This window comes from Phalacrocorax carbo, chromosome 1 (genome assembly GCF_963921805.1).
Source record: "Phalacrocorax carbo chromosome 1, bPhaCar2.1, whole genome shotgun sequence".
NCBI classification, from domain to species: Eukaryota; Metazoa; Chordata; class Aves; order Suliformes; family Phalacrocoracidae; genus Phalacrocorax; species Phalacrocorax carbo.
Window position 1 is genome coordinate 76460982 of NC_087513.1, and position 27773 is coordinate 76488754.

Below are 27773 nucleotides of genomic sequence, written 5' to 3' on the forward strand. Positions count from 1 at the left end.
TTTCTTTGGACTGAGGAGACAACAGAAGCTCAAAGTATCTTTGGTGAGCGAAGGAGGATTTTGTTACTGAAAGTGTCTGCAAATCATGTGCCATTCAGGATCATTAGATATCATTTCCTCCTTTTTATTGTGCTTTTATAACAATGTAGAACACAGTTTCCTCTGAACAGCGTTGGTAATAAAGGCAGGTGATCAGCAGGGAGATGACACTCATTTTAAGCCTCATTAAATTCATCAAATAAAATAGTGTATATCAACATAGAAGGTTGTTCTATTTTCCATCTTCCAACTGAGTATTACAAATGAAATTTACAACTAGGAAAATATTCTTGGTACAGTCTCTTACCATGGGAACAGCATTCTTATAGGTTGAGGGAATATAGCACAAAACTTTTGTGGTCTAGCTATATACCAGACCTCAAAAACTGTTAGTCCCTGCTAAATTTACAAATTCCTTTCCAGAGGACTGACTGGTACATTGCAAGGGAGACCTGGGGGATAACTGCAAAAACAGAGTTAACCATTTCCTACTCCTATAGTACTTGTTTGCTATATAGCGGTAAAGGTAATTTATGTAAAGCTAAGTGGGAAAAATGAGGTAGTTGGCTGTGGTTAAGAAGACAGTCGGTGGCAAAGGCTGAAACCCAACTTGACACCTCCCTTCCCTCATCTTGACTATAAAATGCTTTCCATACTGCTGTATCCATGTAAGTGGAAAAATGCCATAATTGCGTGATTATGCAAGAGGCCGGTGCCGTACTCTCTACTCCAGACTACAGTGTTTTCCCTCAATATGTGCAGAGATTCTCTTAAGTAATATCCCCCTTTATTGTTCTGTTTTCCTCCGAGTTCAGTAGTAGGCATCACTGCCAAATGTATCTATGAGACTCAAACAAACAAAACCAACCAAACAAAACCCCACAACCTAAATTTGACTATGCAAGACCTAAGGTATACTTTTCCCATTAAAAAACATGAAAATGGAATTAAAATCTCACAGAAAATACTTTGAATAGCTGTAGCCATGGCCAAGATTTGCTGTTTTTAAAATCAGATGCCAGGAAAAAAAATGTCATCTACTTAAAGGATACACAAGAATGATGACTGGAACAGATATTCAGATTTGCCACAACGTACGTGGCACTACCAGCAAGTACCATCATTTTAGTGGTGTCAGGAATAGTGCTTATTACAATGAATACTCCTGACACAGTTATCGTCAGTGCTTTATATTAAACAAGATACCTTTGGTGATAACTTGAAAAATTGGGGTATGGTGTGCTGTGAATGTAGATAATAACCTGCATACCATGTGCTGTTTGTAAACAGTTAAATATTTTGAGTATTTGAAATGACTCTTAGAGGGGAACAGAGTTAGATCTGAGGTCATAGAGATGGATGTCAAGGGACAAAAAAGAAAAGGAGAAAACTATAAAATACATAAAATAATAATGTAGGAAGACTTAGATTTGTGTGAACAGACTCACAAAATTTAAAAAAAATCAACACAAATAAAATACAACATATTGCCCATTCCCTAATCCACCTGTAGTTATATCCTAGTCCATGGACAGCCAGATATTAAAGGCTGAAATGAATCTAGGGATCTGTATTATGAAAATGCAGCATCCCTCAGACAAAACCACAGGCTTTTATACCCTCCTGGAGAACAGGAGCATCACCACAGTTATCTCTAGGTCAGTCTCCCACACTTACCAACACAGTCCTTTTTATTCCAGTGCAGTTTCTTTCCAGGTGGACAGACACACTCATAGCTCCCCATTGTATTAAGACACCCATAGTCACAGCTACCATTGCTGATGCTGCATTCATCAATATCTGAAATGTAGTTAAAGTTGAGAAGAGTATTAACCATATGTGCACCCATATACTGTGCATTAAGATGCTTTGATTTCTACTATATCTTTTATATTTTGATCTATATAAACATGTATAAATGCAGACAATACTCACGTCAGACAATTTTATGTACATTGAATGTATTTGTCCTTAGACACATGCTTAGCTCCTACTCTTGCAGAGATGTATGCGTATGATACAATTTACTTGCCAAGACTAGTTACACTGAAATCTTGGAAGTACCCACAAGATACAAAACATGCTTGAAAGTCTCTGCAGCATCTGGACAATAAAGTATATTGCATTATATAGAAAAATGTCCAAGGCATAAACATCTGTAAGGTGTGTGGGATTCAATCACTTGTGCACAACAGGGAGAGAAATTCTCCATAGTGATTCACAGAGTTTGCTTCTAGAAATTATTCAGATGGAGGAAAATATATATTTGATAGGAACCTAGCAGCTGAAATGCAGTTTATTTAGTCTTCTACTCCTCAGATAAAAATGAAAGGTAAGAGCTTGCAAGAAGGCAAAGCAATTATCAGATATTTATCAGTGATGTTCCACATAAAATCTTTCACCTTTAGATATATTAGAAAAGCATTTAGTCAATATGAGGTATAAGCTTCTTAGTGTAGGCAATCAGCATTTATATACTCGTGCTGACATGGCTGCTCTCTCCTCTCCTCTCCTCTCCTCTCCTCTCCTCTCCTCTCCTCTCCTCTCCTCTCCTCTCCTCTCCTCTCCTCTCCTCTCCTCTCCTCTCCTCTCCTCTCCTCTCCTCTCCTCTCCTCTCCTCTCCTCTCCTCTCCTCTCCTCTCCTCTCCTCTCCTCTCCTCTCCTCTCCTCTCCTCTCCTCTCCTCTCCTCTCCTCTCCTCTCCTCTCCTCTCCTCTCCCCTCCCCTCCCCTCCCCTCCCCTCCCCTCCCCTCCCCTCCCCTCCCCTCCCCTCCCCTCCCCTCCCCTCCCCTCCCCTCCCCTCCCCTCCCCTCCCCTCCCCTCCCCTCCCCTCCCCTCCCCTCCCCTCCCCTCCCCTCCCCTCCCCTCCCCTCCCTCCATCAGAAAGGATGATTATCCATCATGCTCAACAAGAGTTGTGCTGCCATGTACTCGCCTCTGCCTCACGCTCAGGCACATTTGGGACTCTAGATGGCACAGGCCAAAACTGTGATATGGCATCAGTGACCCATCAGTTGCACATTGCTGCTCCAGACTCTTGATTTACTAGTACAGCCACAACGTAAAAGCCCTTGTTATGAACCACAGCCCCATATTTTAGGTACTTCACTAACCTAAACAAGGGGTTTCTGCCCTTCAAACGCAGGTATCCATCTGCTTGCTAAAACAGCGGCATTACTGTAACAGACTTTCACAAGGCATGTAGGTTGCACCTTTTGGCACATGATCAAATGAGCTAGAATGACACCAAATCAACAGTGGATATACTGAATTGCTAATACTCTGGCTTAATGGTAGGCCTCAAAATGTAACTGTAGAAGGAAAATTGTCACTTAATGTGTTTCTAAGGGAGATCTGGCCATAAAGGGTCAAGGCTGAGTGTCTAACTGCCTTTCCAAACTACGCCTGAGCCTAAGATTGAACTCAGATTGCCATGTGCTTGGCACTGTGTAAATCCATGTGGTTTGCAGGAACACAGTCTGAGTTCAAGCAAGTTCTCCCCAGGCACCAGTTTTGAGGCCCAGTGACCCCATGGGAAGCCAGAGGGTGAGGTACAGGTAGGAGGTGGTGCTAATGAGGATTTGGGCTTGAGCACACACTTAGGTCCTGCACTGATTAAGAAATGCAGGCCTATATATATTATCCAAATCTTCCTCTGGCATCTTGGAGTTCTCGATGGGAGCAAAAACTTTTTCTGGGAGATTTTGTACATAGTAGCCAGGCTCCTGCTGAGTGCAACAGGGGGAGCTGCTTGCTAACCCATACTTCAAAACATACATTTAGTCCACAGTGCTCCTGCCACTGAGCTCTGGCCAAACTGTTCAAACACAAGCTCATGCTGTCAAGTACCTCAGCCCAGAACCAAACTCCTGAAGAAGCAGCCAAATTCCCAAAGGTGTTGAACAGTCCTGCAGATCCTACTGACTCTCCTAAGGCCATTTAATGAGCCAATATATACTGCCAGTGTATGCCACCTTTACATAAACAGGTGGTGCAAGTGCTAGCACTCTTCTTCTAAAAGATTCCCTTACGATACACAACTTATATTACAAGAAGTGTCATGAAAAGGATCCCAGAGAGAGCAACAAGGGTTGCCCCTCAGCATGGAAGGCCCAGAACACGGACACTGCCACGTAGTTTATTAGTTTATTAGTTACTAGAAGAGGGGAAGCAAGATGGAGAGAAAGCTTATTAAGAGGCAAGCTTGCACCAATTCTTTTTGAAGGTTCTCATTATTTCTCCCTAGTTTTGACTTCTGCTCAGTGCCACATGGATGGCAGCCAGGGCGAGTTATTTGTTCCACTGTAAACATCGCTCTCCAGGGGCTGACTAAAACTAATGATAGGCCTGAGCAGCAAAGCTCAAGGCCTGGACAAGTCTGGATTCAGAGCTGGGATTTTGGATCTGCCCATTATGCAAAAATGCAGGAGGTTTGGATCTGGTTGTGCTTTTGTCTGAAGTTCAGCACTGAGTATTTCTAGATAGATTTTTGGTCCTACTTCAGTCTTATTTAAAAGACTGAAGCTGAACTGAGGCTGAAGATTATTTAAAGACTGAGTGTGAACCCCAAACTTTGAGGCTTTCCCTAAATTAATACATAAAGTCATTAAGGAATTAACAGTGAAACTGAAGATCAGTCTCTCTACACCCCACACAGGTCCCCAAAGCTTTCAGACTCTGATTTCACTTTCCGAACTGCCCCCAAGTGGAGTCGTTTTCCAAACTCTTTCCTTAGATGGACTCCTCTTCCTGCCTGCCCCTACTATACAGTGAATGCATTTGTTAGTTAGCCTGCTCTGTACAAGAGACACTAACATACACCTCCTACGCCCTTCTCCCAAAGAGAAGCCAGACAGAGATATCAGTAGTAGGGTCTCACGTTATCCCTACCAAAATCAGGTGAACTCAGCACTCAGACAAGTGAGGAGCTAGCATCTGTTTCTGCTACATCAGTTTGCACAGCACAAACCAAATCACATGGGAACAGGAACAACATGAGCCTTTAACTATATCTTTTTTACTCAGTCTGTAGCATGATTTACTTAGGAATACATAGAGGGCAACTCCTGCATATAATATGTACCACAATGCCTGCTCCACAAATTAAGAGCCGTTAGGGCCCCACACTGCTCTCAGCAATTCCTCTAACATACTTTCCCTGGGCTAAGTCTGACTCAGATCAGAACCTGGCCTAAATTAAAAGATTTTGTGGGTGTAAAGTCGGAGCTTTGTTTCTAGCTTGATGCAAGCTTTACTTAGTTTGTATCCTGAATAATTTGAAAAATTAAATACTTAGCTATTAACCACCATTTAACTAAAGAAAAGCATTTAGTTTAAAAATTAAAAATAGCATGGAGAGTTTCTTTTGTGTCAGTATTTTCTAACAAGTAATTTAGATTCAGGGCTTTCAGGTTTTATTATAATTTTCTCGTTACCTTTGTTTGTGTAATGCTCACCTGATTGGTTAAAAGCGTAATTTGGACTTAATACACTTAACAAATCTCTCAAAAAAACCCCTTTGCTTCCTTTTGACCAGTGTTCTGAACACAATCAAAACCTACCCCACTTATTAAACATTCAGGCAGGAGACCACAGCAATACCTGGGGGTGTTAGCCAGGCTGGTGGTAGGCAGTCTTGTACTGTGTCACCCCTGGCAAACACTGGACTTAATTTGAGTGCTCTGAAATTCTCCTGCCTTGATCAAGTAGAAGCGGAACGTCTAATTTGGTCATTGTGGTAAGACTGCCCTATTATGCACTTAAAAATATCCCTCTCCTATGTAACCAAACATTACAGCACCAATTCTTTTCAGTTGTGCCAAAAAAGGTTGAAGAGCTGAAATAGCTCCACAGAAGGTGGAAAGAAGGTACCCCACAGCCTTCCGTTGTGAGTGTCACAGGCAGTTTGTGTTGCAGACTGGTAAGGACAAATACCAATAGAGCCAAAATTTGTAAACTTTGTAAAACTGACATCCTTCTCCTATTCTCTTTGTTGCCCATCATTTGAAGCCTTTCTGCTGTAAATACAATCGTGACTAACCTCACTCCTGTGGAGGTACCGATTGGTACTCTGCACTTGTAAAGTCTGGAAGGAAGACTACCCTGCACAGTGCGATGAACCCCAGCCACGAGGCTGCTTTGCGATGGTTGTGGAAGAACGGCTGCAACCATGCAGCAGTGGATACAGGTGTCACAGCTGCAGGCTTCTCGTCTGTACTGAGGCTGCTATGCACCACCATCAAAAAATGCACGGACTTTGTTTTTTACTTCTGTTCTTCTCCTGGCAATGCTTCAGCAAATTTGAGATGCTGAAATTTTAGTCACACCCTGCTCATGCTATTTTAGCTTTATTTTAACTTTATTGGCTTATCTTCTTCAGTTCTAAAGTCTTCAGTTAAAAGAATGTGTGGCACAGTAAACAGTTCACACAGCAAACAAACAAACAGATAATAAAAACAGTTTCCAAACCTCCACAGTGCGTCAGCCCGTACAAGGTATAGCCTTTATGGCACAGACATTCAAAGCTTCCAGGGTAGTTGATGCAGGTATGATCACAGGTCCTTTCGAAGGAACACTCATCTATATCTGAATTCATAGAAAAAGCATTAAGAAATTAGAATTCAGTTAAACTTAATGGCTTGAATTTCACGTTCGGTTGCAACACCTTGTTACTGATGAAGTATCAGGTATCATCTCAGGTCAAATCTGAATAAAATATCAGTCTCGTTCCTCTAGTGCCTTATGAAGAAAGGACTTGCAGGTACAAGGAGAAAGGTAAGAAAAGAGAATTTAAGAAATAACATGAAGACTGTATTATATATGTTCACCATTAGATGGCAACCTTTAACTTCTGATCATATTTACCCAGCAGGGCTGTGGGGTTATTAAGATTTTGGAGGGTTAGTTGCATAATGGAAAAAAGTTTTGGGTTGAATCAAGTAATTCCCTCTTTCGCTGACCACTCCTCTGACATCTTGCCCACCAGGACAGGGCACTCACAGACGTCTGCTCTGCCTATGCAAGACTGTGTGGCAGTTGCACAGCTACAAGCGGGTAAGCAAAAGAGTGCCTGAGAATAAGCCAGTATCAGGAATGAACGGGCTGCACCTAAGATACAGAAAATCTTAGTCCCAAGTCCACATTCTACCTAACTCAAGAAAATTTGACCTCTTCCCCACCAGGCATCTCTAATTATCACTGGTCACTAATGTGAAACCCATATTTACATAGTCCCTTCCATCCAGCAACCTATGAAGAAAGCAATTAACAGCACATTGCTTTAAAGACAGTACAAAGGTTTTCCTGAGCAGGGTGATATAAAGGTTTATTTGACAGCAGTCATGACGGAATGGACTTGCTGAAAACCGTTACATTAAAGGTACCTTAAACAGCAACGTGTGCAAAATAACATCACTTTTGAGTGGATTTTATCCTCAAGCCATTGGTTTTTTTTTTTTTAAATCCTCTTCAGCGATTAAATTTTCTGTTAAAAGGTCAGAGAAATTAATACAAGGGCATTATTTGAGAGTGGCAATTTCAACAAATCTCATTCCTCCACTATTCCTGAGGTATGAATGAATGGAATAGTATTCCTCTAATGGCTTGCACACTTTCTGGAGTTGCTTATTAAGAACAGAACCTGAGCAACACCATTACTATATATAACTTGGACTTTCATGTTGTACGTGCTTAGGAAGCTGTGAGTGCTTGAAAGAACACGAAAACTCACCAATACTTAAGGGTATGCTACCCAATTCCTACACCCAAGTATTATTTATATAGTTTTGATATTTAATGAAACTTTCTAGGTCTCATCCTGCGACTATAAATGCAAATACTTCACTTCAAGAGCTATGAAAAATTAAAATCAAGATTTTGTGTATGTCTGTACACCCCAAAATCCGTGTGAGAGTTTATGCACAAATTTAGAATGTTGTAAACAGCTAAATTTTATCTGATTTCCAATCTTAAGTGCTTCGAAATATTCATACAAAAGAGAATTCACAATGTGGAAAGCAACTGTTCAGACAAATGCATAACATAAAATGAAATACACATGGTGAACAAAAATCCATGCTATCCAGTTTTATGTGTGCATTACAATCACTTGTTATGATCAAGTATCCAAAAACAGACAACTGAGATTTTCTCTTTTAAAATTATATTTCATTTTAATGCATTTTCTATGCATTTTAAAATATCATTATTTGAGTTCTGAAAGCAATTTAAGGTTTCCTTTATAGTCTTGGAAATATGCAGCTTTTGAATACACAAATGGCAAACTGTTTCAGTTTTCTCTAAATAAATACATAAAATAAAATCATTTGGGAATGAACACTGCAGTTACAGTTTTAAAGGATTTTTAATGCATAAGAAGCCAAATCATACATCATGGTTTCATTCATGTGTAACCTTGCTCGCTACATGGTGTTGCAGGAAATTTACAAAAGCAGTTCATTTTCTGGCCTCTGACTTACCTTGGAAGGCTCTTTTTCAAAAATAAGTTCATATTTCTCAATAGTGATCTTATCCTGATCTAGTTGAGTCAATGGGGTTTACGCATCGCTTTCACACATACTGCTTTGCATTGTTATGTATTATGGCTTAGGCCTTTACAGGTTTTTCTTTATGTTAAGAAGGATGCATACCCCTCTTTGCCTATGGAGACAACAGTCTGTATAATAATATGACCAGTCATCTGCTTGCCAAGTAAGAGGCACTCATGACGGACAAATGCATTTCTATTACACAAAGTATCAGCTACTCGTAAACTTATATTGCTTACACTGGCTGGCAGAGACGCCGAAACAAACACTTTTATTATAATGCAATGACTGCTATTAAAAGCTTTTTCACCATTTAAGCCCCTCATCCCACCTCTTGCTGCTGTTCTCATAAATTTGACCTCTGCTGAATTCAGCATCTCGCTTTCACTGATCGAATGCAGAAAGCCTCTGCGCAGATTTTCCCTTGCTTAACAACAAGCCCCGTGGCCCCCTCTCCTCCTTGCCTGTGGAGGGTAGGGCTAGGCACTGCCTAGCTGAGCTTTCCACAGCACCCTATCTGCAGAATCACCAGTCCCCTGAGGAATTCAGCACTGGTCATAGAAAAGGGAAAAATATGCACCGCATACTCTTCACTAAAAGAAACTGGTGGTGTGATGCAGGATGCTGAAATCATCTCGCACTTCTTTTTTTTTTTAAACTGTGAAATCTGTGTTCTGGGCGCTGTTATTCCCTGGCTCCCAGAAACTTTGAAGTTGGCCATCACACCTTTGTGGTGCGCCACAATACTTCTCCATATTTACTCTGAAAGGATGTGTTTGTTTCTCACCACCCTCACGACGCAGGTATATCTCATAGGAGACTGAGGAGCTGGGAGTGACACCTGGTTTTCACTTTCACAGCCCTGGGTTTCAAATCCTGCTTACCGCACAACTGGGAACCAACGTAGGTATCTAAATCTTGTCTCCTCTGTACAAACAACACTACACAATATGGTAGCACTATCTCCTGAAGAGAAGCTCAAAATTACAAAAGCAGAGATGTGGCAGGTTACAGCTAGAGAGCTGAGGACAAATAATTTCCTTTTCAGCTTTGGAGTCATCCCCCGCCCCAGCACATGTACAAACTCAAACTCACACACGTTTTTGTATTGGGTCACTCTAAATTTTCCCCTTCAGACCACTGAAATAAATACTGAGATATCAACTTTCTGGGTCTGAGGTGCTCTTAAAACAATTTAAAGTTATTTAAATTAAAATATTTGAAATGTTTTACCATGAAAGTCAAAACGTTTTGTTTTCAAGGAACTGCAGTGGAAAACTCCAACTTGAGGTTGAAATTTCTGTTCTTTCTTTAGTTGAATTTGGCATGAATTCACAAACAGTCCAAGCTGCTTCAGAAAAATTTCAGATTTGGTAATGCACTTACTTGACATCAAACACTTTCGTTTTACTTTCACTTAGTCAAGAATTCATATCACTTTCACCCCTGTAATATGCAGTTGTGTCATTTCAGCCTATTAGGAGATGTCTTCACAGCTTAACTGTTTGAAGTGTATAGGAACTGTGGGGCTAAATTCATCTCTGGCAGTACAGGACCAGTATCCTGCCAGAGGCAGATTTTTTTTAGGATTACTAATGGTAGCACATATGTTCTAAGACAAGGAACTCCCTACTTCACAGGAGATGACTCAGTGGAAGTGCCGAGTTCAGGGGTCGGAGCAGACAACCTCCAGAGGTCCCTTCCAACCTCCACACTGATTCACGTGCACACTGGCAGTCCCAGCACCCTCTTTATGGTGTCCTGTGCTACTGAGAGCTCTCCTTCCAGTCTCTGTTTCCATGACATCAAGGCATCATCTCAGGCTGAATAAAGTCCAACATCTCTTCTACCAATCCACGTTCTCATCTCCAAAGAGAATGTTTGGACAGTGGAAGCACTGCTTTATTTTTGCTTAGAAGGGATTCAATGCGAAGAGATTGTTCAACCATTTAATAAACGAGCAGGATTTTCCTGTGTTTCTGAGGAAAGCAATTGTTGCCAATGGCAGTCATGCTTGATAATGTTTGTTTGGCTCTGTTCCTATTATTTCAAGTCAGCATTTGGGTTTTATTGTTAATTTTTCAGTCATACTTAGCATCTTTTTTTTAGTTCATGCTTTCACACATGAAATGATCCCATAATGATCTTTATTTTTCTTGAATATAATGTTTGTTAGTGGGTGTCAGATTGTCAGTACTGGAAAAGAAAGCCTTCCATCTATCTCCAGAAGGGAGCTACCGCAGATCGAATTACTTCTAAGTTCCCCCACACAGATGTGTCTCAAAGGTGACCTGAGTGAGCAGGGAGAAAGCAGCTCATTTTCCATGCTCATTCAAGTCCCTGCCCTTTCCACTGATGCTGCCAGTAGACTCCCAATTACAGTAGCACCAATTGTTCTGGTGGTTTGTGTGATGTGGACACTGACTCATTTGTGGACGTGGAGCGCAGGGCACCAAGAAACCATCACACAGTGATGATTTTTGCTAAGTTTGAAACTGAGCTGGATTCCTACCAGCAGCTCTGAAGTGAAAGGCTCCTTTCTGTACTCTGCTTCCAGTCCTCAAATGCAGTTCCCTGTATTCTTGATTGTCATTGTTTTCTTCTCTAAAATAAATTTCAGAGTAATTAAGAGAAACCAATGATCAGGAAATTAAAGTGCAATGCAGGACATTTCCAAAAAAACATTAGCATTTCAAGAAAGCAGCTCAGCACTAAACATATACAGGTGAGGCTGGTAAACAGCACTGTTTTTATGTTTTGAGGACTGCAAACTGATGTAGAAACTGCTATGACTCCCTGACAGAATGTACACGTGCAAAATACACCCACAGAGGCACACGTGTGATTTCGGGGCTGTGGTTATAGAACTGAACAATTCGATGCCTCATTTGCCCAATCTGACATTAAAAGTTTATCGAAAAAATAATAATTTCCCCCTCTTTCACCCTTAATATAATTTTGTTTGTTAATATTAATAACAAGTGAAGAAATTGGTTAGAGAAAACTAATGGTCATCATGACAGTTTTTCTCTGAGACATAAAGCAACCATGTTAATTTATGAAACTGGAAGCTTTCTTCCAAAACACAGGCCACATAGGATGCTTGAATAAGAGTTTGGTCTTGCTGCTTGGAGTAGTTTTCATGTGGCCTGAAAATAAACACGGCAAGGGGAGATCACTGTTATCTGATGGTGCTATTTGTGCTACAGAGAACAAGACAGGAGGGGCTCAAAGACAATCAATAAAAGCTATAACATGGATTAGGGACAGAGCACAGACTGCAATGATTCTGCAAAGATTAATTAATGATTAAGCAAAGAACCCACCTTACATTTGATTTGTCTGTGTTCAGTAAGGCAAGACATGAAGTATACACTAGATCACTGCATATATACATTAAATTTAAACATACTATTTCAAATAGAAATAAAATAGAAAATAAATACTTCTTGCTTAGAAATAGGAAGTAAAATAAAAAGGGAATCTCTATCTCTGCTATCAATTTCTTCATCAGTGGAAGCGACTCATGACACCTTGAATACTGGTAGATCACTTCAGTCAAAAATGGTCACAATATCACAGTATTACTTTGAGATGCTATCACAGTCGTGACTCCATACATTCCCAATCCTCCCAGTTAGCTTAAGTATACCTTCATTATGGCTGCAAAGATTTGTATGTATCTTGTAACTGCTGCCCACGGTGCTGCGAAGAACATACACAGCAAGGAATCCATGGTTTTCAGATTCATGCGCTAGTAGTGTTTGACCCCCAGGCTGGAAGCGACGGCCAGGTGCCCCACTGCACTGCGCACAGCAAAGCCACTGCTCAGTACAGTGAGGTTGTCTCCTAACGTGACCACATTCTCCTAATGCAAAAGTCTACAATACATAGTTCTATTTTGTCCATCTCAGACACTCTTGCTTTATTTTTAACCCCCAGGCCAAATGCAGACTCAGTGTGCAGTGCCCCACTGAACTGATCATGCACACGAGCCAAACTCAAGGCTCGTCAGAACGTTTTGTGTTCACTTTCCTCAGCTTCCAAGTCATCGGCTCCTCTGAGAAACAGAGCCTTTCCTTTTTCTCATTCATTAAGCGCACATACATAGAAACTCTAAAGAAGTGTTACATGATGTTTTTAAAATAAACAGTAATGCTTTTTTTATACATATTTTGGCTGCAAGTTATTTTCTGTCTTCCCCTCTCCCCTCTGATTTCTGCAGGGAACTGATACCACCCATGTAATGTTGTTCACCTTACAGCCTAGCCAGCGTGGTTTCCAACAATATTTGACAGACATTAGGGAAACCACATATCTTAATCTGAGTGGTTGCTGGACCACGGGGAGTCATGATTCAAGCTATGTTCTCCAAGAAATGCTGGTTTAAATTCAGTATTGGGAAAGGTATTATTTTGCTACAGCAGCCATATGATGGGGTTTCCACCACATCTCACGTTTTCTGATCCACAGTGACTTACCCCTGTTCACAGTTAGTAAAAATGCATCCTCCATCTGAGAACGTAACTCTTTAATACACATCCAACACCAGAAGGAATGGCTTATAGCTAACTTCTCCTTATGTTTCAAAGTCTACAATAATAAAACCAATGAAAAGGAAGCATGGAAAGATGTAGTAATGTACAAACCTTCTACTTCATTACCTTCCCACTGAGCGCTTCTGGAGCAGGTTAACACAAGGGGAAGGGAAAAAAAAAGCCATAAGCCCAAACCTTTAACAGTAATTGAAAAACCACACCCATTTAGACTTCCCACCGCACTACTGAGTTGCAATCAAGTCAACTTGTTGCTGAGACTTAATTGTTAATAACATACTAATGACCTGCAGAAAAAACAGATCTGGCATTAATTGCTATACTTTTAATGTGCACATAAGTGCCTAAGTAGCATAGTCACATCTTGTATTTCAGAAATTCAAGTGGGAAACTGTCTGTTAGGACTAACGTTCACTTGGACCAGAGCATGTATTTATTCAAGAACTTTATTGCTCACAGTTAACTATGTGATTAGTGAAGACCAAATGTTACACACTAATCAGGGAATGAAAGACTTCTAAAGGAAATTGGTTCTGCTCGCAGGGAAATGTGCTTTTTATTAGAGATGATTTGTTCTTAGAATGCAAAGTGGTAGTAAAACAAATAAATGTATATAAACTGCAAAAGAAACCTGCAAAATGTACTCAAGACAGAGGCAATAAATAATTAGAAACCTGTGACTTATGTAAGCAACCCACAGAGGAGGTATTTCAAGGATTTAGCAGTACAAAATGAAATGGCTATTACTCAGCTTCGGGGGTAGGCACACAGTAGCAGTCAGTGGCAAATTCTGCAGAATCTTTGGTTCCTACTAGCTGTAACACAGGTAAGACCACTGTTCCATGCATTATTTAAACATGCTGTCATGGTTCAGTTCAGGAACAGAAATTTGCTTGTAGTGAATTAGAGCTAATCTACTTTCCCTGGACCAGAAAAAGCATTTAATTGTACCCTTGATTCACTCATACCAAAGAGTATGTCTGTGATCTTTAGCAACAGGTTAACGCAGTAATGCCACAAGCAGGTTCATGACTTGGTCCACATGGGAACCATGGAAATCAGTGAGACCTGCAGTGGCACCAGGGTCATGCAGATGTGCCTCCAGTCACATTACTGCTAGAAGAATTTGGGCTCAGTTTCGCTTCTGCTCTGCAGCCAACAGAAGGTACTTGCTGCCCAAGAAGGCAACACTTTCTAGCACAGCAGTGGCTTAACATGGACTTCGGTAACTACAACACATTCCTTCCTCTGGGTTCAACAGACTGAAGTGGTTGCTTTCTTGCAAGCTACTTGGCACAGCAGTAGGGTCTCCATGGACCTTGAGCCCACAGGCTCTTCCAGGCTGGCTAAGCAAGAAGAGCTCTGCCAAGCAGCCAAATGCTCTGGAAGATGCAACTAGGCCACAGTTTGCACTTGTTTAATTCAGCATGGTATGCAACAGCCAGAGTGGGAAACCTATCCCTTCCAATCCATAGTTGTATGAAGGACCACTACTGCTATCATCTACCTAGTTCTGCCTCACAGCCTCAGTATCCTTTTATGTCTGTATGTTTTTATTCAGTATATTGAGATCCTGAAAACAGCTTGTCTTCATCTTCCTCCCAGCCTAGCTGACCTGTAGTAACTTCAATAAACCAATATCTCTGTTCCTGAGACTGTCAAACTGCTGATCAACCTTAAGAGAGGCTGTGTCATTCTCTGTCTTCATACAGTACTAAATGCAGTATTAAAAATCTATAGCTCTGGTGCAAGTGCAGTTTAGGGAGCCACAGCTGTCTCTGTTGTTTATCATTATGGTCTGATGATTTTAGATGCTCTTATTTTGCTCTGAGGAATATCTGGGCATCACTGATTTCTCCTTTCTCTGTGTATTCTCACACTTCTGCTACATGTCCAAAGTTGAATGAAGTCTTCCAAGCCCTAGCAGTGTGGATAGAAACTGGATGTTTATTTTGATAGAATGAGTATACTTAATGCCAGCAAGATGACCATATTTATTTAGTCTGCTCTCCTGCACTTAAGCAGCTTCTAGCATTTTGTTTGGTAACCTCCAAAAGCATCTCTGTTCCAGAAAGGATTGTCTAGGTGTTTTCCTGGACTGATCTCTGTCTTCTCCATCAGTTTAATTTTTAGAGTTCAAATTGTTGTGATCCTTTTTAATTGATAAATTTGGTAAAGGTTAAGTAATTTCTCTTAGAACAGTGTAATGCATACCTGACCCTTCCAGGAATCAGCAGGTACCTCTTGATATATTTCTCATATAAATCTGTTGGGTCTGAGGTTACACACAGAAAAGCAGAATTCCAGCTAAGCAGTTCCCTTGGGCTGGCTTGCTGCCTCTATTAATTCCTATCACTGGAGCAGCTCAGTTCAGAAGACAGTAATCTTTCATTGGCCCGTTCAATGGTTAGAGGAACTGCAGTAGTCAGGTCCTTCTTTGATGCTATGCACCAAGGGGACAACTCTTAACCCAGCAAACTCATCACCCTCATTAACATCAGAGGCAACTGGTTTCCTATTGTTTACCTAGAAGTTACAGCAAAGGGAACTGCCGTGGGGAAGAACAAGACAATACATTTGGGAGAGTCCTTAAAAGGAAATGGCAGCTCATTTTCTTTATCTTTGCTATCAGACCTTATCAAAAGAGACCAGTTGCACTTTCTGGGAACCACCGCACTATCTCTGGGATTTGAAAACAGAGGAAAGCAGGTTAAAAAACGAGACTTGGCAATAAAATTGTAGGCCTAAACTGTTTGCTCCCTCTCCAGAGTAAATACAATCCTTTCTTTAGGAACTCTTCCAAGGGAGTTTTATGTGATCTCATGTACCAACAAATTAATTTTCCCTTCTCTTTTCAGTTTCTTTCAAAATTTCCCTATTTAATTTTCTTCCACACAGAGGCCGCAAGCTCATTCTCTTCCACAAGCTTCCCTTAGGGCTTCCTCAAAGTCTGCAGAAATGGGGCTGCAGAATGACATCTTAATGCAGTAAATACCTATTCCCTATGTGTTCCCCTTAATGCATGTGCCAAGTCAACTGACCACCACACATTTCTCTTCCTGTCAGCACTGCAGAGCCAGTTCTGCTCCCAGTCAGTGAGTACGGTTTTGTTCTGCCTCATTCATCAGCCATGGAACTATTTGCTTGCTTTTGGATCACCAAAGCTTTGCCTGAGGGGATAGGAAGATTTATGGTTTTGCATGGAAACTACAGAATTTGGCAATTTCAGCCAGGCAAAAATTGGCAGCTAACTTTGGGGTCTTTGGGGGTATCTTTGACTGAAGTTGGTGGGATTTGGATGAAGGTTTTTTACATTTCTGTAATGAAATACATCATCATCATCATCACCACCATTATTATTACATTATTATTTCTCTGCTGTTGAGCAAAGAAAAAGGTTTCCAACATTTTTCCCTGCAGCATTATGAAGGACCCCACCACCTTCTTTTTTTTGTAAGCAGCACCAAACTAAAAAAAAGAATAAAGGTAGAGGATTACCTGATAAATTCCCTTTCTGGCAACAATAACTTCTAGTATTTTAAACATGGCGTCCAAAACTAGTTGCTAAACCTTGGTACTGCAAGGAGAGCTGGAGAACAGTCATGCCAGCTTTTGCCCATGGGACTGCTGAGGAGGAGAAGGTGCCCAGCCTCGAAAGTGCCAAGCCAAGCTTCCCTCTTCCTCCTTTTCTTCTGCTGAGGTGAACTGCTCAGCAATTCTGAATTTGGTCAGCAGAGAGACGAATGAAAAAAACAGTGCTGGGTCCTCAGGCTTTCTGAGTGGCAGGCAGCAGTACATTTCATATCTGGGGTAAGCTTGTATCTTCTGTGCAGACATTTCACTCCATCACCCACATAAGGAAACACATCCAGAACTCTCCCTAGCCTAATGCTCCCAGATGCCTCTGACCATATTTCACAGAATCACAGGTTGGAAGGGATCTCAGGGATCATCTAGTCCAACCTTTCTAGGAAGAGCAGAGTCTAAACAAGATGGCCCAGCACCCTGTCCAGGTGACTCTTGAAGGTGTCCAACGTGGCCGAGTCAACCACTTCCCTGGGGAGACTATTCCAATAGTTGACTGTCCTCAATGTGAAAAATTTTCCTCTCGTGTCCAATCAGAATCTCCCCAAAAACAACTTGTGTCCATCCCCCTTGTCCTCTCCATGTGACTCCTTGTAAAAAGGGAGTCTCCATCTTCTTTGTAGCTACCCCTTAAGTACTGGTACATGGTGATGAGATCCCCTCTGAGCCTCCTTTTCTCAAGACTGAACAAACCCAGCTCTCCCAGCCTGTCCTCATATGGCAGCTTCCCAGTCCTTTGATCATCTTGGTGGCCCTTCTCTGGACCCCTTCCAGCCGGTCCACATCCTTTTTGTAGAGCGGGGACCAGAACTGTACACGGTACTCCAGGTGTGGCCTGAGAAGCACTGAGTAGAGTGGGATAATGACTTCTTTATCTCTGCTGGCGATGCCCTTTTTGATGCAACCCAGCATCCTGTTGGCCTCCTTGGACGCAGCAGCACACTGTTCGCTCATGCTGAGCTTTCTGTCCACCAGGACCCCCAGGTCCCTTTCCACAGAGCTGCTCTCCAGCCAGGTGGATCCCAGTTTGTGCTGCACTCCTGGATTACGTTTTCCCAGGTGCATGATCTTACACTTCTCCTTGTTGAACTTCATAAGGTTCTTGCTGGCCCACTCCTCCAGCCTACCCAGATCTCCCTGCAGAGCAGCTCTCCCTTCTGAAGTGTCTACTTCCCCACTCAGCTTGGTGTCATCTGCAAACTTCATCAGGCTACACTTGATGGCATTATCCAGATCACTTATAAAGATGTTGAATAACATTGGGCCCGATATCAATCCCTGGGGGACTCCACTTGTCACAGGTTGCCACCTGGAAAAGGAGCTATTTACCACCACCCTTTGGGTGCGGCCTGTCAGCCAGTTCCCCACCCACTGCACAGACCACTTGTCTAGGCCATAACACATTAATTTCTCCAGGAGGAGACTGTGGGGAACCATGTCAAAGGCCTTGGAGAAGTCCAGGTAGACAATGTCTACTGCCCGCCCCATGTCAACCAGGCAAGTCCCTTTGTCATAGAAGGCCACCAGGTTTGTCAAGCACGATCTGCCTTTAGTGAAGCCATGTTGGCTTTTCCCAATCATGTGACTGGGAAAAGCTCTGGCAATGCCCTTGTAGCTCTCGATGGATAATCCTCCACTTCTCCATCTCTGGTATGCTTCCCTTTTGGATCTGAGTAGACCCAGGAGGTCATGGTTGAGCCATGGGGGCCTCTTGCTCCGCTTACTTCCCTTTCCTTTGTAGGGGATAAATTGGCTTTGTGCTTCCAATATTTCAACTAACCCTGCCATGGCTTCTCCCCATTTGTGAAATCACTTGACAGATTGTCCTTGTTTCAGCTGGGATAGAGTTGATTTCCTTCCTAGTATCGTGCTGTATTTTGGATTTAGGATGAGAATAATGTAGGTAACCCACTGATGTTTCAGTTGTTGCTAAGTAGTGCTTCCACTAGTCAATGACTTTTTCAGCTTCCCGTGCTCTGCCAGCGGCACAAAATGCTGGGAGGGGGCACAGCCAGGACAGCCAACCCCAACTGTCCAAAGGGATATCCCATACCATATGATTTCACACTGAACAAAAACCTGGGGGGAGTTGACTGGGGGGGCGCAGCAGCTGCTTGGGAAGTGGCTGGGCATTTGGCAACGGGCGGTGAGCAATTGCATTATGCAATATACATATTCTTTATCATTATTATTATTTCTCCTTCCTCTTCTGTCCTATTGAACTGTCTTTATCTCAACCCATGAGTTTTACCTTTTTTCCGATTCTCTCCCCATCCCACTGGAGTGGGAGAGTGAGTGAGTGGCTGTGCGGTGTTTAGCTGCCTGCTGGGTTAAACCACAACACAGATAACCTTAGACAACCTGGTGTTGCACCAGATGTGTGAGCTTCTGGAGCTGGAGAGAGGCCACAGGTATGTGCTGCAGCTGAGGATGGATCACCTCCTGTGAGCCTGCACTCCAAGATGCCTATACATCTGGCCACGTGGCACCCCCTGTACAACCCCTCTGTACAGACTCCCCTATGGCACCCTCAGATTCAGTATTTATGTACTCCAAGAGAAGAAATTGAGGGATTCACAATGCCCTCAGGTAGGGAAAGGGGGCAGAGAAGGCAGAACCCTCAGCTAGGGGAGTCTCCCCAGAGGGTTTGCAGAGAGATGCACCAATCATCAGAGACAGCTTTGTAGATACTTTCAGATAGAGAAGTTAAAAAAACTAACGGAATTGTTTTTGCAGGTGAGAAAGTTTGCTGGGTCTCTTATGGACCATGAAAAAAACTTAGTAAAAACTAGACGCAATGGTATAAAATTAGTAAGTCTGCCCAAGGTCACAGATATGAAGGGAGCCAAGGGAGGTGTTCTATAAAGGCATTTGGAGAGGAAGATTTCAAGTCATTACTGGTTTTTGCTATCAAGCTTGTCACACTTAGCCTTACTATAAGGTCATGCTCCCATATTACTTTTTCTCCCTACCGTTATCCTTGTCAATAACAATTTTTAAAAGGACTTCTAGAGGATTTTTAAAAGATTTAAAAATGCACTATGGGGATCTGAACCTGAGTAAAGCACCATGATCTTCTAAATACAACCAAAGATAATAGTATAAAAAATGCATAAGTACATTTAACAGTATTGTTCATTTTTAGAACCTATTACTTTTAAAACCAATAGAAAATTAGTTGAGTTAAGCACTTTGTCAGATCAAAGTTTTTTCCCAAGGCCTACAAAATCTACTCACTATTGGATCAGGAAGCGTTGGAACTGCTTGGTGAAAGGCCATGTGCCAAAGGAAGTCTAAGTACATTTGCAGCTTTTCAGTGATGGCAAATCAGAGAAATGTCAACACAGCTGTGATAAACGAGCCTGACTTAAAACAGTACCTCCAAATGCTTAGCCCGAAGAATGAAAGTGCAACTACTGTTGGCGGTATTTGTGATAAGTCAAATCTGTTATGTATGCTAGCACCAACAAAGTTGTAGCACTGTGGGCATCAGGGTGTATAGCTCTTGATGTCAGCTTTTCTCAGTGCCCTGCATGAGTACTTCAGTGATCAGTCTGTGCAACCACATCTTCATTGCTACGTGAAAGGAGCACACGTGTGCTAACAAATTCATTGCTCTGCAGATGTGGGGAACACCATCCCCAATGCGCCTCTGACATTCCCTTTATTTGCTTCCCACATTATGTACAGATTGTGCTGGACACAAGGTTTTGAAACAGAATTATTCATGGTGTGAAAATAAAGATCCTCTTGAGCCAACTTGCTTGTATAGGTATTTCTATATGTGACAATTAGACACAATCACTTAGTGGCAACACAAGGGCCTCCAAGCTTTGACGGCTGAATCTGCTGGGGTACAAGATGGAAGAAAGAGATATAGAGACAAGAAAGGCAAAAGGCTAAGTTTCTGTGTGATGAAGATCTTGAAATTGGAGACTGTAGTTGTGTCAATGCTTAGACTGTCTGTAGACTTCCCAGACATTACCCTTGCTCTTGGGTCTATGCTTACCAGTCCTAGCTCTTTCTCACCCCTCCCAACCATCTCCATTACATGAGGCCTTTGTTGTGATCAGGCTCCCCTATTAATCTGAGGAACCCAGTAGGAGGCAATTGGCTTTGGCTCCTATTACGTTTATCCTCTTACCATTGTTTTGCCAGGACAATCTAAAACGCAATTAAAGTCAATACTTTCCCAACATTTTTCAAGAAAACAAAGTACTTTCATTAAAACATTGCAAAGATTTTATAAGCAAACATGTATCCTTTTCCAAAAGCAATCATTTCCAAGGCAAAGGCAAGTTGAGTTATATACTGCTATTATGGCAATAAACTGCACTACTACTTCAAGTGCTTGGGGTAGGAGAAGCCATATATCAAGAGTAGAAGTGCATTAAAAGAAACTTCAGGCAGGTTTATTTGTTTCCTACAAACATAAACATGTTTAGTAGTCTGCACTCTGCTCAAGCCACTATTTACACAGCAGCTCTGTAAGAGCAGCTTAACAGCCTGATGAGACAACATAAAAAAGGCTTTACCCTCCCTGTATCAGCAAGGAATATTCCCTCTGTCCTGCAATACATTTGGTTTTCAGACTTATTTCTGCAGAGAGGAAACTGTTCTCTCTGCTAAGGGTGTTTGTCTCCATCACCCTTTAGTAGGAGCTGCTAGTGAGACTTCTTGAAGGAACAAGGGACTAGTCTGGGTGAAAACGTGCCTAGTGTTATTTGATGGTGCTGAAAGAGCAAATACAACAACACAGTTTCAGTTTTCAGCTGAAAACTCAAATGCAGCACTTCACCTCCCTGACTGCATTCCCAGCTTACTTCAAGCTCTTGCTGAAGTCAGTGACCACTGAATATACACAAGAATTGCTGTTCTCTGGCTCTGCTTTAAAGGCTTGTTTAAATCTCTGCTCAGAAAGGCTGGACTCCGTGGAGTCAAGAAACGGCAGGTATCCCTCCAAAGCCCTAATAGAAATATAGAAATATGCATCAGAAAATCTCCACCCAGCAAAACCCCAGAAGACGCTCCTCTATTCCACTGCCTCCTAGGATTTGAGCTTAGATTTTTGTTTTCATTTCACCTGTCCTAACTAAGGCCTCATCTCTGAGTTATCAAAACAAGTAGTAGCAGTTCATAAAATGGCTACTGGAAGAAAATCACACCCCTTTGCTGCAATAGGTTAGTCTTTATTCTCACTAGAACAAAATAAACAAAACAGGGCAATTTTAAAAGGCCCAGAAGGGTAGATGCAAGCACAGAAAAATGAAACTCTTCTCAACATTTGGGATATGGTTGTCATTTTATTGCAATTCTGTATAGCAATTAGTGTAAAGGATATCTGACCTTAATCGAGGTGATTAAATGATTGAATGCAGTAATATGGCATTATCTCAATGTGCACCACTGCAATAGTAGAGAATATATATACATATAGTCTTTCTCCGGTTCTCTTTAAGAACAATTCCTATTGAATTACAGCTTTCAGCACTATTTATCAACAGATTATTGTTTGTGGAAGAATGCTACCTTCCTGCTCAAACTATTCCAAGGCTGACTCATATCCTGGTAATTCATTAATACATAACATGATTCTAGTCCAGTAAAATCATTTCTGCACTATACACATAATAAATCCTACAGCATCAACTGAAAAATATATCTCAAATTCTCTTTCTAAACACTAATGGAACGTTTTGCTTGGCTTCCCACACACATCATCAAGGGGAGGGGGGCCAGACAGAGCTGTAAAAAGCAATCTGATAGCAGTATACTTTATAGAGTTTAACACAGGAATATAAGAGCCACCATACTGAATGAGACCTGAGGTCAAACTAATCTAGTATCTTACTTCCAACAGTAGCCTGTGGCAGAAGCTTCATGGGAAAATGGAGGTAGAATAATCTGCCCTCCCCACATTAGGTCTTATCCCATTAGAAATTGATTTAAAGCCAAGATTGTGAGGTTTAATACTCCTTTCAAGGAGCAGCAACCAAAGAAAATTCACCTTTAACTTATGATAACACTGTGCTGCAGAGAGAGGAACTGGAGGTGGGGGGGATGTATTTGTTTTCATGTTTCAGCAGACTTAATTGCTACAACCAACATGGGAGATACTATCACTTGGCAAACAAACTTGTACTGGCTAGAGCTGTTTTTACTTCGTGCCTGGGGCATTTATTGTTTCTGGGTATGATCTTGCAAGCCTTTTTTTTCTCACAGAGGCAGACTACCACTATTCACAATCTCACTGACACTAAGAGTAAGCACCATGTGTAACAGAAAGGGTTCGAGAAGTATTTCTTTTATTGACAGTGTAACATGTTGCTTCCCAGTGGAGTATTTTTTAAATCTGATGCTAGAAGCAATATGGTGCTTGTCACAAGCAAGATATTTTTGTAAGGCTCAGTGACACAGAATGCCTTAGAGAAAATCTGCATAGAGAATGAACATCATCAGTGACAGGGAAATAATCTTGAATTTTCTTTCTCTGAGCGAATCTGATTTCCAGAAGCAGCTCCCAGTATCCTCTCCAGTGCACTACTGATTCTCACTGGTTCTTGATCTACACTGGCAGCTGAACCAGCACTGTTGTCTATATACCAAGTGTCCACACTGGGCCAGACTCAGCTGGACTGGCTGAAAATCAGCCTATATCAAGTCAATGTATTTTATATCTTACACCACGCCTATCTGATGTGGACAAGTGTCTGTGTGCATCAAGGCAAAACCACTCTCCTTCATGTGTATCACACAAATGAGTTGATAAGTGAATGGCTTGAGTCCTCTCATACCTCTCTCTGTCATTAATGACCCCTGCACTGGCACTGACTCACCCCGTTCAAGTGGTGTAAGGTAATACGGTTCCTTCAGTGTGATAGCACAGTGTAACTCTGCTGAGTACAGTAGCCTTCTCCCTGGTATAAGTGAGAGCAAAATTAAGCCCTGGATATTTTCTCTGACTGCTAAAGACCTCAGACTTACAGGAAATGCACATGCAAACTCAGGCAGAAGTCAGCAAGGGGACTTGTAAGCCTGCTTGGTCCTTACCCCAGAGAGCAAACGCTCTCTCGGGTCCCCACTGCTACCTCCCTCACAAGGACACCAGCAGCAGCACCCTCATAGCTTGGTAACGCTCTCCACCTGTTACAGTTCAGTCCTGACCAGGAGGGTAAAACCTCAGTGAGAGGATGTGTGGGCTCAGGTAAAAATGTAATTAAATATTAAGAAAAAGCCCCACACCAAGCAGTAAAATTTCTGCTGGTGTTCTCTTTTTACTGTCTCACCTGGCTGTGAAGCTGTATGTTACTGCCACTCCAGAAAGAAGGGGAAGGCTAATAATGTTCTTTTATTGAACATTTGCTTCTTTTATTTATTTAATGAAGGAGAAAAGGAAAGAAAGGAGGTGGACCAACAACAAAACTTTCCAATATTTTTCACTGGAAAGTTGGCCAAACCATAATGCTGATGCATTGAATCTGAGGGGTCTGGGCCTCACCCATTGTCTTTTAAACTAACTTGCATGAAACATTAGTTCTAGCACTGATAGGGATTAGCTGACAGGTTTAATCAGCTCTTTACTGCTGTATGGTGCAGCTGTACCCATTAAATATTTCTCACTGCCTCTGGGACTGTACTAGGGTATACTCATCTATAACTCAGAGCAAGAAGAGTTGGGGGAGTAGCAGTAAGGTAAAAAGATAGCTTGGCTTGGCTGGGAGAATCATGACATAAAATTCCCCTGTCCTGCTATTCCAAGGAATTTCCTCAGGATTTAAAAACTGGGACACAGGACACTGGGACACAGTCCTCTGTTTTCACAGTGCAATGAGAGATAGAGAGGGACAGATGCTCCAGCCCTGACCTCTACCCATGCATTTAGCTAAGTAATCTGTGTGACTGTGTCCTATATAAGTCAATACAAGGGGTGTATCCTCAGCCTGAGACCTTCAACAGGTTATGTGACTGGCACAAGGCCAGTTGCTTTACTGGGTTACAGGATCAAATGTGGGTGGCATGTCACTGCTATGTAACCCAAGGGTGCAAACCTCTTTGGCCCCTTTTTTATTTTTCAATTTGGTCACTCTATATCAAAGATGTCTGGTGGATTCAGTGCTGCCTGTGTGGATGCACTGATTCATTTGGGAGTAAACTGGTCCTGTACAGCCATATTTATCATCAATGGTTCCATACAGAAGAGTATAGTGAGATCTTTGTAGTTAATCTTTGTGGGCTTCTTTAGGCCAAAAATAATTCCCACAAACACTTTCTATCTGTCCTTCCCTGTATGATTAATCCCTCATTTCATACCCATTTTCAAAATGGAGATACCGTGCTGGGAGATTCAGACCTTGGCCTTGGAAAGCTAATAGTGCATATTTTGTACAAGTAAGTAAAAAGGTGGATGTTATGAGAGGGGATTACATACCCAGTTAATATGATGATGTTCCAAGACCAGGCCTGTAGGGTCCCTGGATCATAAGACAGTTACTATATTTTCCAAGGTCCTATTTTTCTTTTTTCTCATTCTGGAATGAAAGAAGGCTTCTCCTAACAATTATGCATTGGGAGCTCTGTGTAAAGCATCCCTCTACCAACAGATCGATCACAGGGTCAGCTAGGTCTAATCACATCAAGCTCTCTGGAATGAAGACCTATTTGGCAGTAAAGAAATGTCAGTCTCTCATTTAACAGTAATATTTTAGGATTGCATGGATTATGGTTCTGTGGTGCAGTGTGTTAACACAGAAGGTCCGAGGCTGGGTTCCAACCTTATTTCAGCTCATAAGTAAAAACCAGTTGTGGATGACGAGAGTTGGGAGGTATATCCTGTAACACATCAGAAAGCTATCACAAAACTTGCTATACTTATCAAGTCTGTTCAGAGACAACCTGAGAAACAAAAAAACAGAGCTGGACAAGATTTGAGGTGTTTTGCAGGTGAGCATTACCATATGCTGGCAGAGTTACTAAGAAAATTGCCTCAATATCTGCTCACAGTATCCTTGGCTCTACCCATTACTTCCAGTTGCTCCACTCCATAAGCATCAAGTTTTTGAGGAACACTTGTCTGGAAGAGAAGCTGAAAACAGAGGAAGTGGGGTTACAGTGGGGCATAGAAGAAACACAGTTGTTTTAAAAGAGAGAAAGAAAAGTCCAAATATAGAAATAGGATAGTGGAAATGCTCATGTCTTTTTCTTTTAATGAGAGGAAAAAACAACCTCAAATCAGTTATGCTTGGAAACTCCTAGCAAAATGTGCCCACAGAAAATCACTAGAGGGAAAATTCAATGTATCATGAAGCTAGGGGGCAAATTCTGATTGGGATTTCCTGTTGTATAAACCTGAATCACTGAATTTCCTTTGCACAGACACCAGCATGACCAACAGCAGACTATGAGGCCCTGTGTTCCAGTGCCTAGTTACAAAAGAGTCAATCACATTCATTCAAAATCTGGTAGGTAGGTAGTAAAGAATAACCAATAGTCAAACAGGCAATACATCCATGCAAATAGAAGATGCTGCCACCTACCGTGTCTGAACACATAGCCTTAAAGAAGCCCTGAAAATGCCAGACAGCCCATGCAGGTATTCCACATGCCCCAGAGGTATGCCTGGGGGACAATTATCTCTTTTACAGTGGCTGTATCAATTCAAATGGTGGTGAAAAGGCTACTTGGGCAGACTTCATTATGGCTGAACTTCATGTCTGTGAGATCCAGCAATCGTCAAGCCCCACTTAAGCGGCCTTTGGAGGCTGTAAGTGGACCAGAATTATGCAAATTCCTTGAACTGCCCCGTAAAAGTTTAAATTCCTCAGCTTAGGAGGATTTGGCTCTATTTTGGACAGAGGTGGAATGGGGCAGAAGGAGACAGTGTAGATTTAGCAGGCCGAAGTATTACTTGTTGATCACTGGATGTTCCCACTAGAAGTAATCTTTTTCTGAATGTAACTCATCTTTCCAACTCTACGACTCCCTGGAGAGAGTTACGACAAATGTGTGTGCTGTCTTTCCTTGTCTTGCTTTGCAAAAGGCAATTTCTACAGCAGGAAGAGAAAATTATTTATGATAGAATTTCACACATTTTTCTGGGTGCTTAATGAAGCTTGAACTTGAGTGGAGCAGAGAGAGTGCTTATTGTTGAATTTTTTTCAAGATCACTGCACAACAAACAGAAACTGAATAAGCAATTAAGTTAACTGGCTTTAAAACTCATATTGGCTGAGGATTAAGGTAATTATGTCTGCGCTTACACACATTCATTGCAGCTTTAAACAGTCTTGCTTGCTGTTTTGTTGCTGATGTGGTTCTAAAACTAATCTGAGTTGTTGTCCTGCCGTTAATTACTACAAAGGTTAAAAACACAAACTCTCCTTGCTATAAATGTTATTTATATTATATGCTCAAAGGAGATGCAGGCCTCTTTTGCTAGGTTTATCCAAACAGATCCAACCGTTTCTTCCTGTATCAAAGAATTTACAATACCTTAGACTTAAGGGATCTGTTTAAAATGATACACAATAGATGGGTTTGGTATTGTCATACAGTGATTTCACCGTCAAAGGAATAAAAAAATCTATTTTTAAGTTTGCGTGAAAACAGAGACTCTGGGAAAGCAGTATCAGTCTCCACAATATCACTGGCAGGGTAATGTGGATTCTTTACCTTCTGGGTTACAAATAAGTTTCCTTTTAAATGGCTGGAATGCAGGGGAGGGGAAAGGAAGGGAAACCCCCACATTCTCCTTGTCTAACAAGGAGCCACAGCGTGAGAACCACTCCCTAGCAGAAGTAATCTGTGATTGACAATGGTTTTCTTTGCAGCCAGCGTTAAAAATGGTTTAGCTCTAAACAGACAAATGCAGAACATTTTAATGCCCTTTACAAACGCAAGGGCTGCTTACACAAGCACTCTACGTGCAGGGTGGCTAGCTAGTGGCACCAAGCGAGCAGCAAGCTTCAGAGTTCCTTCAAACTGATGAATTTTCAGATCAGGGTATGAGCACAAACACAGGAGAAAAAAAATTTCTTGTAACGGGCAGATTC

At 41.7% G+C, this 27773-nt stretch overlaps 1 protein-coding gene across 5 annotated transcripts in view; it reads right to left on the reverse strand.

Moving 5' to 3' along the window:
• SCUBE1 (signal peptide, CUB domain and EGF like domain containing 1) overlaps nucleotides 1-27773 on the reverse strand; it is a 219497-nt gene that overhangs the window by 28251 nt on the left and 163473 nt on the right. For all 5 annotated transcript variants that reach the window (XM_064460913.1, XM_064460938.1, XM_064460930.1 and 2 more), the window contains 2 exons: nucleotides 6507-6623; nucleotides 1717-1839 (listed from right to left, as the gene is read on the reverse strand). In XM_064460913.1, coding sequence (XP_064316983.1) covers nucleotides 1717-1839; nucleotides 6507-6623 — 240 coding nt within the window. The remainder of the gene's footprint in view (nucleotides 1-1716; nucleotides 1840-6506; nucleotides 6624-27773) is intronic.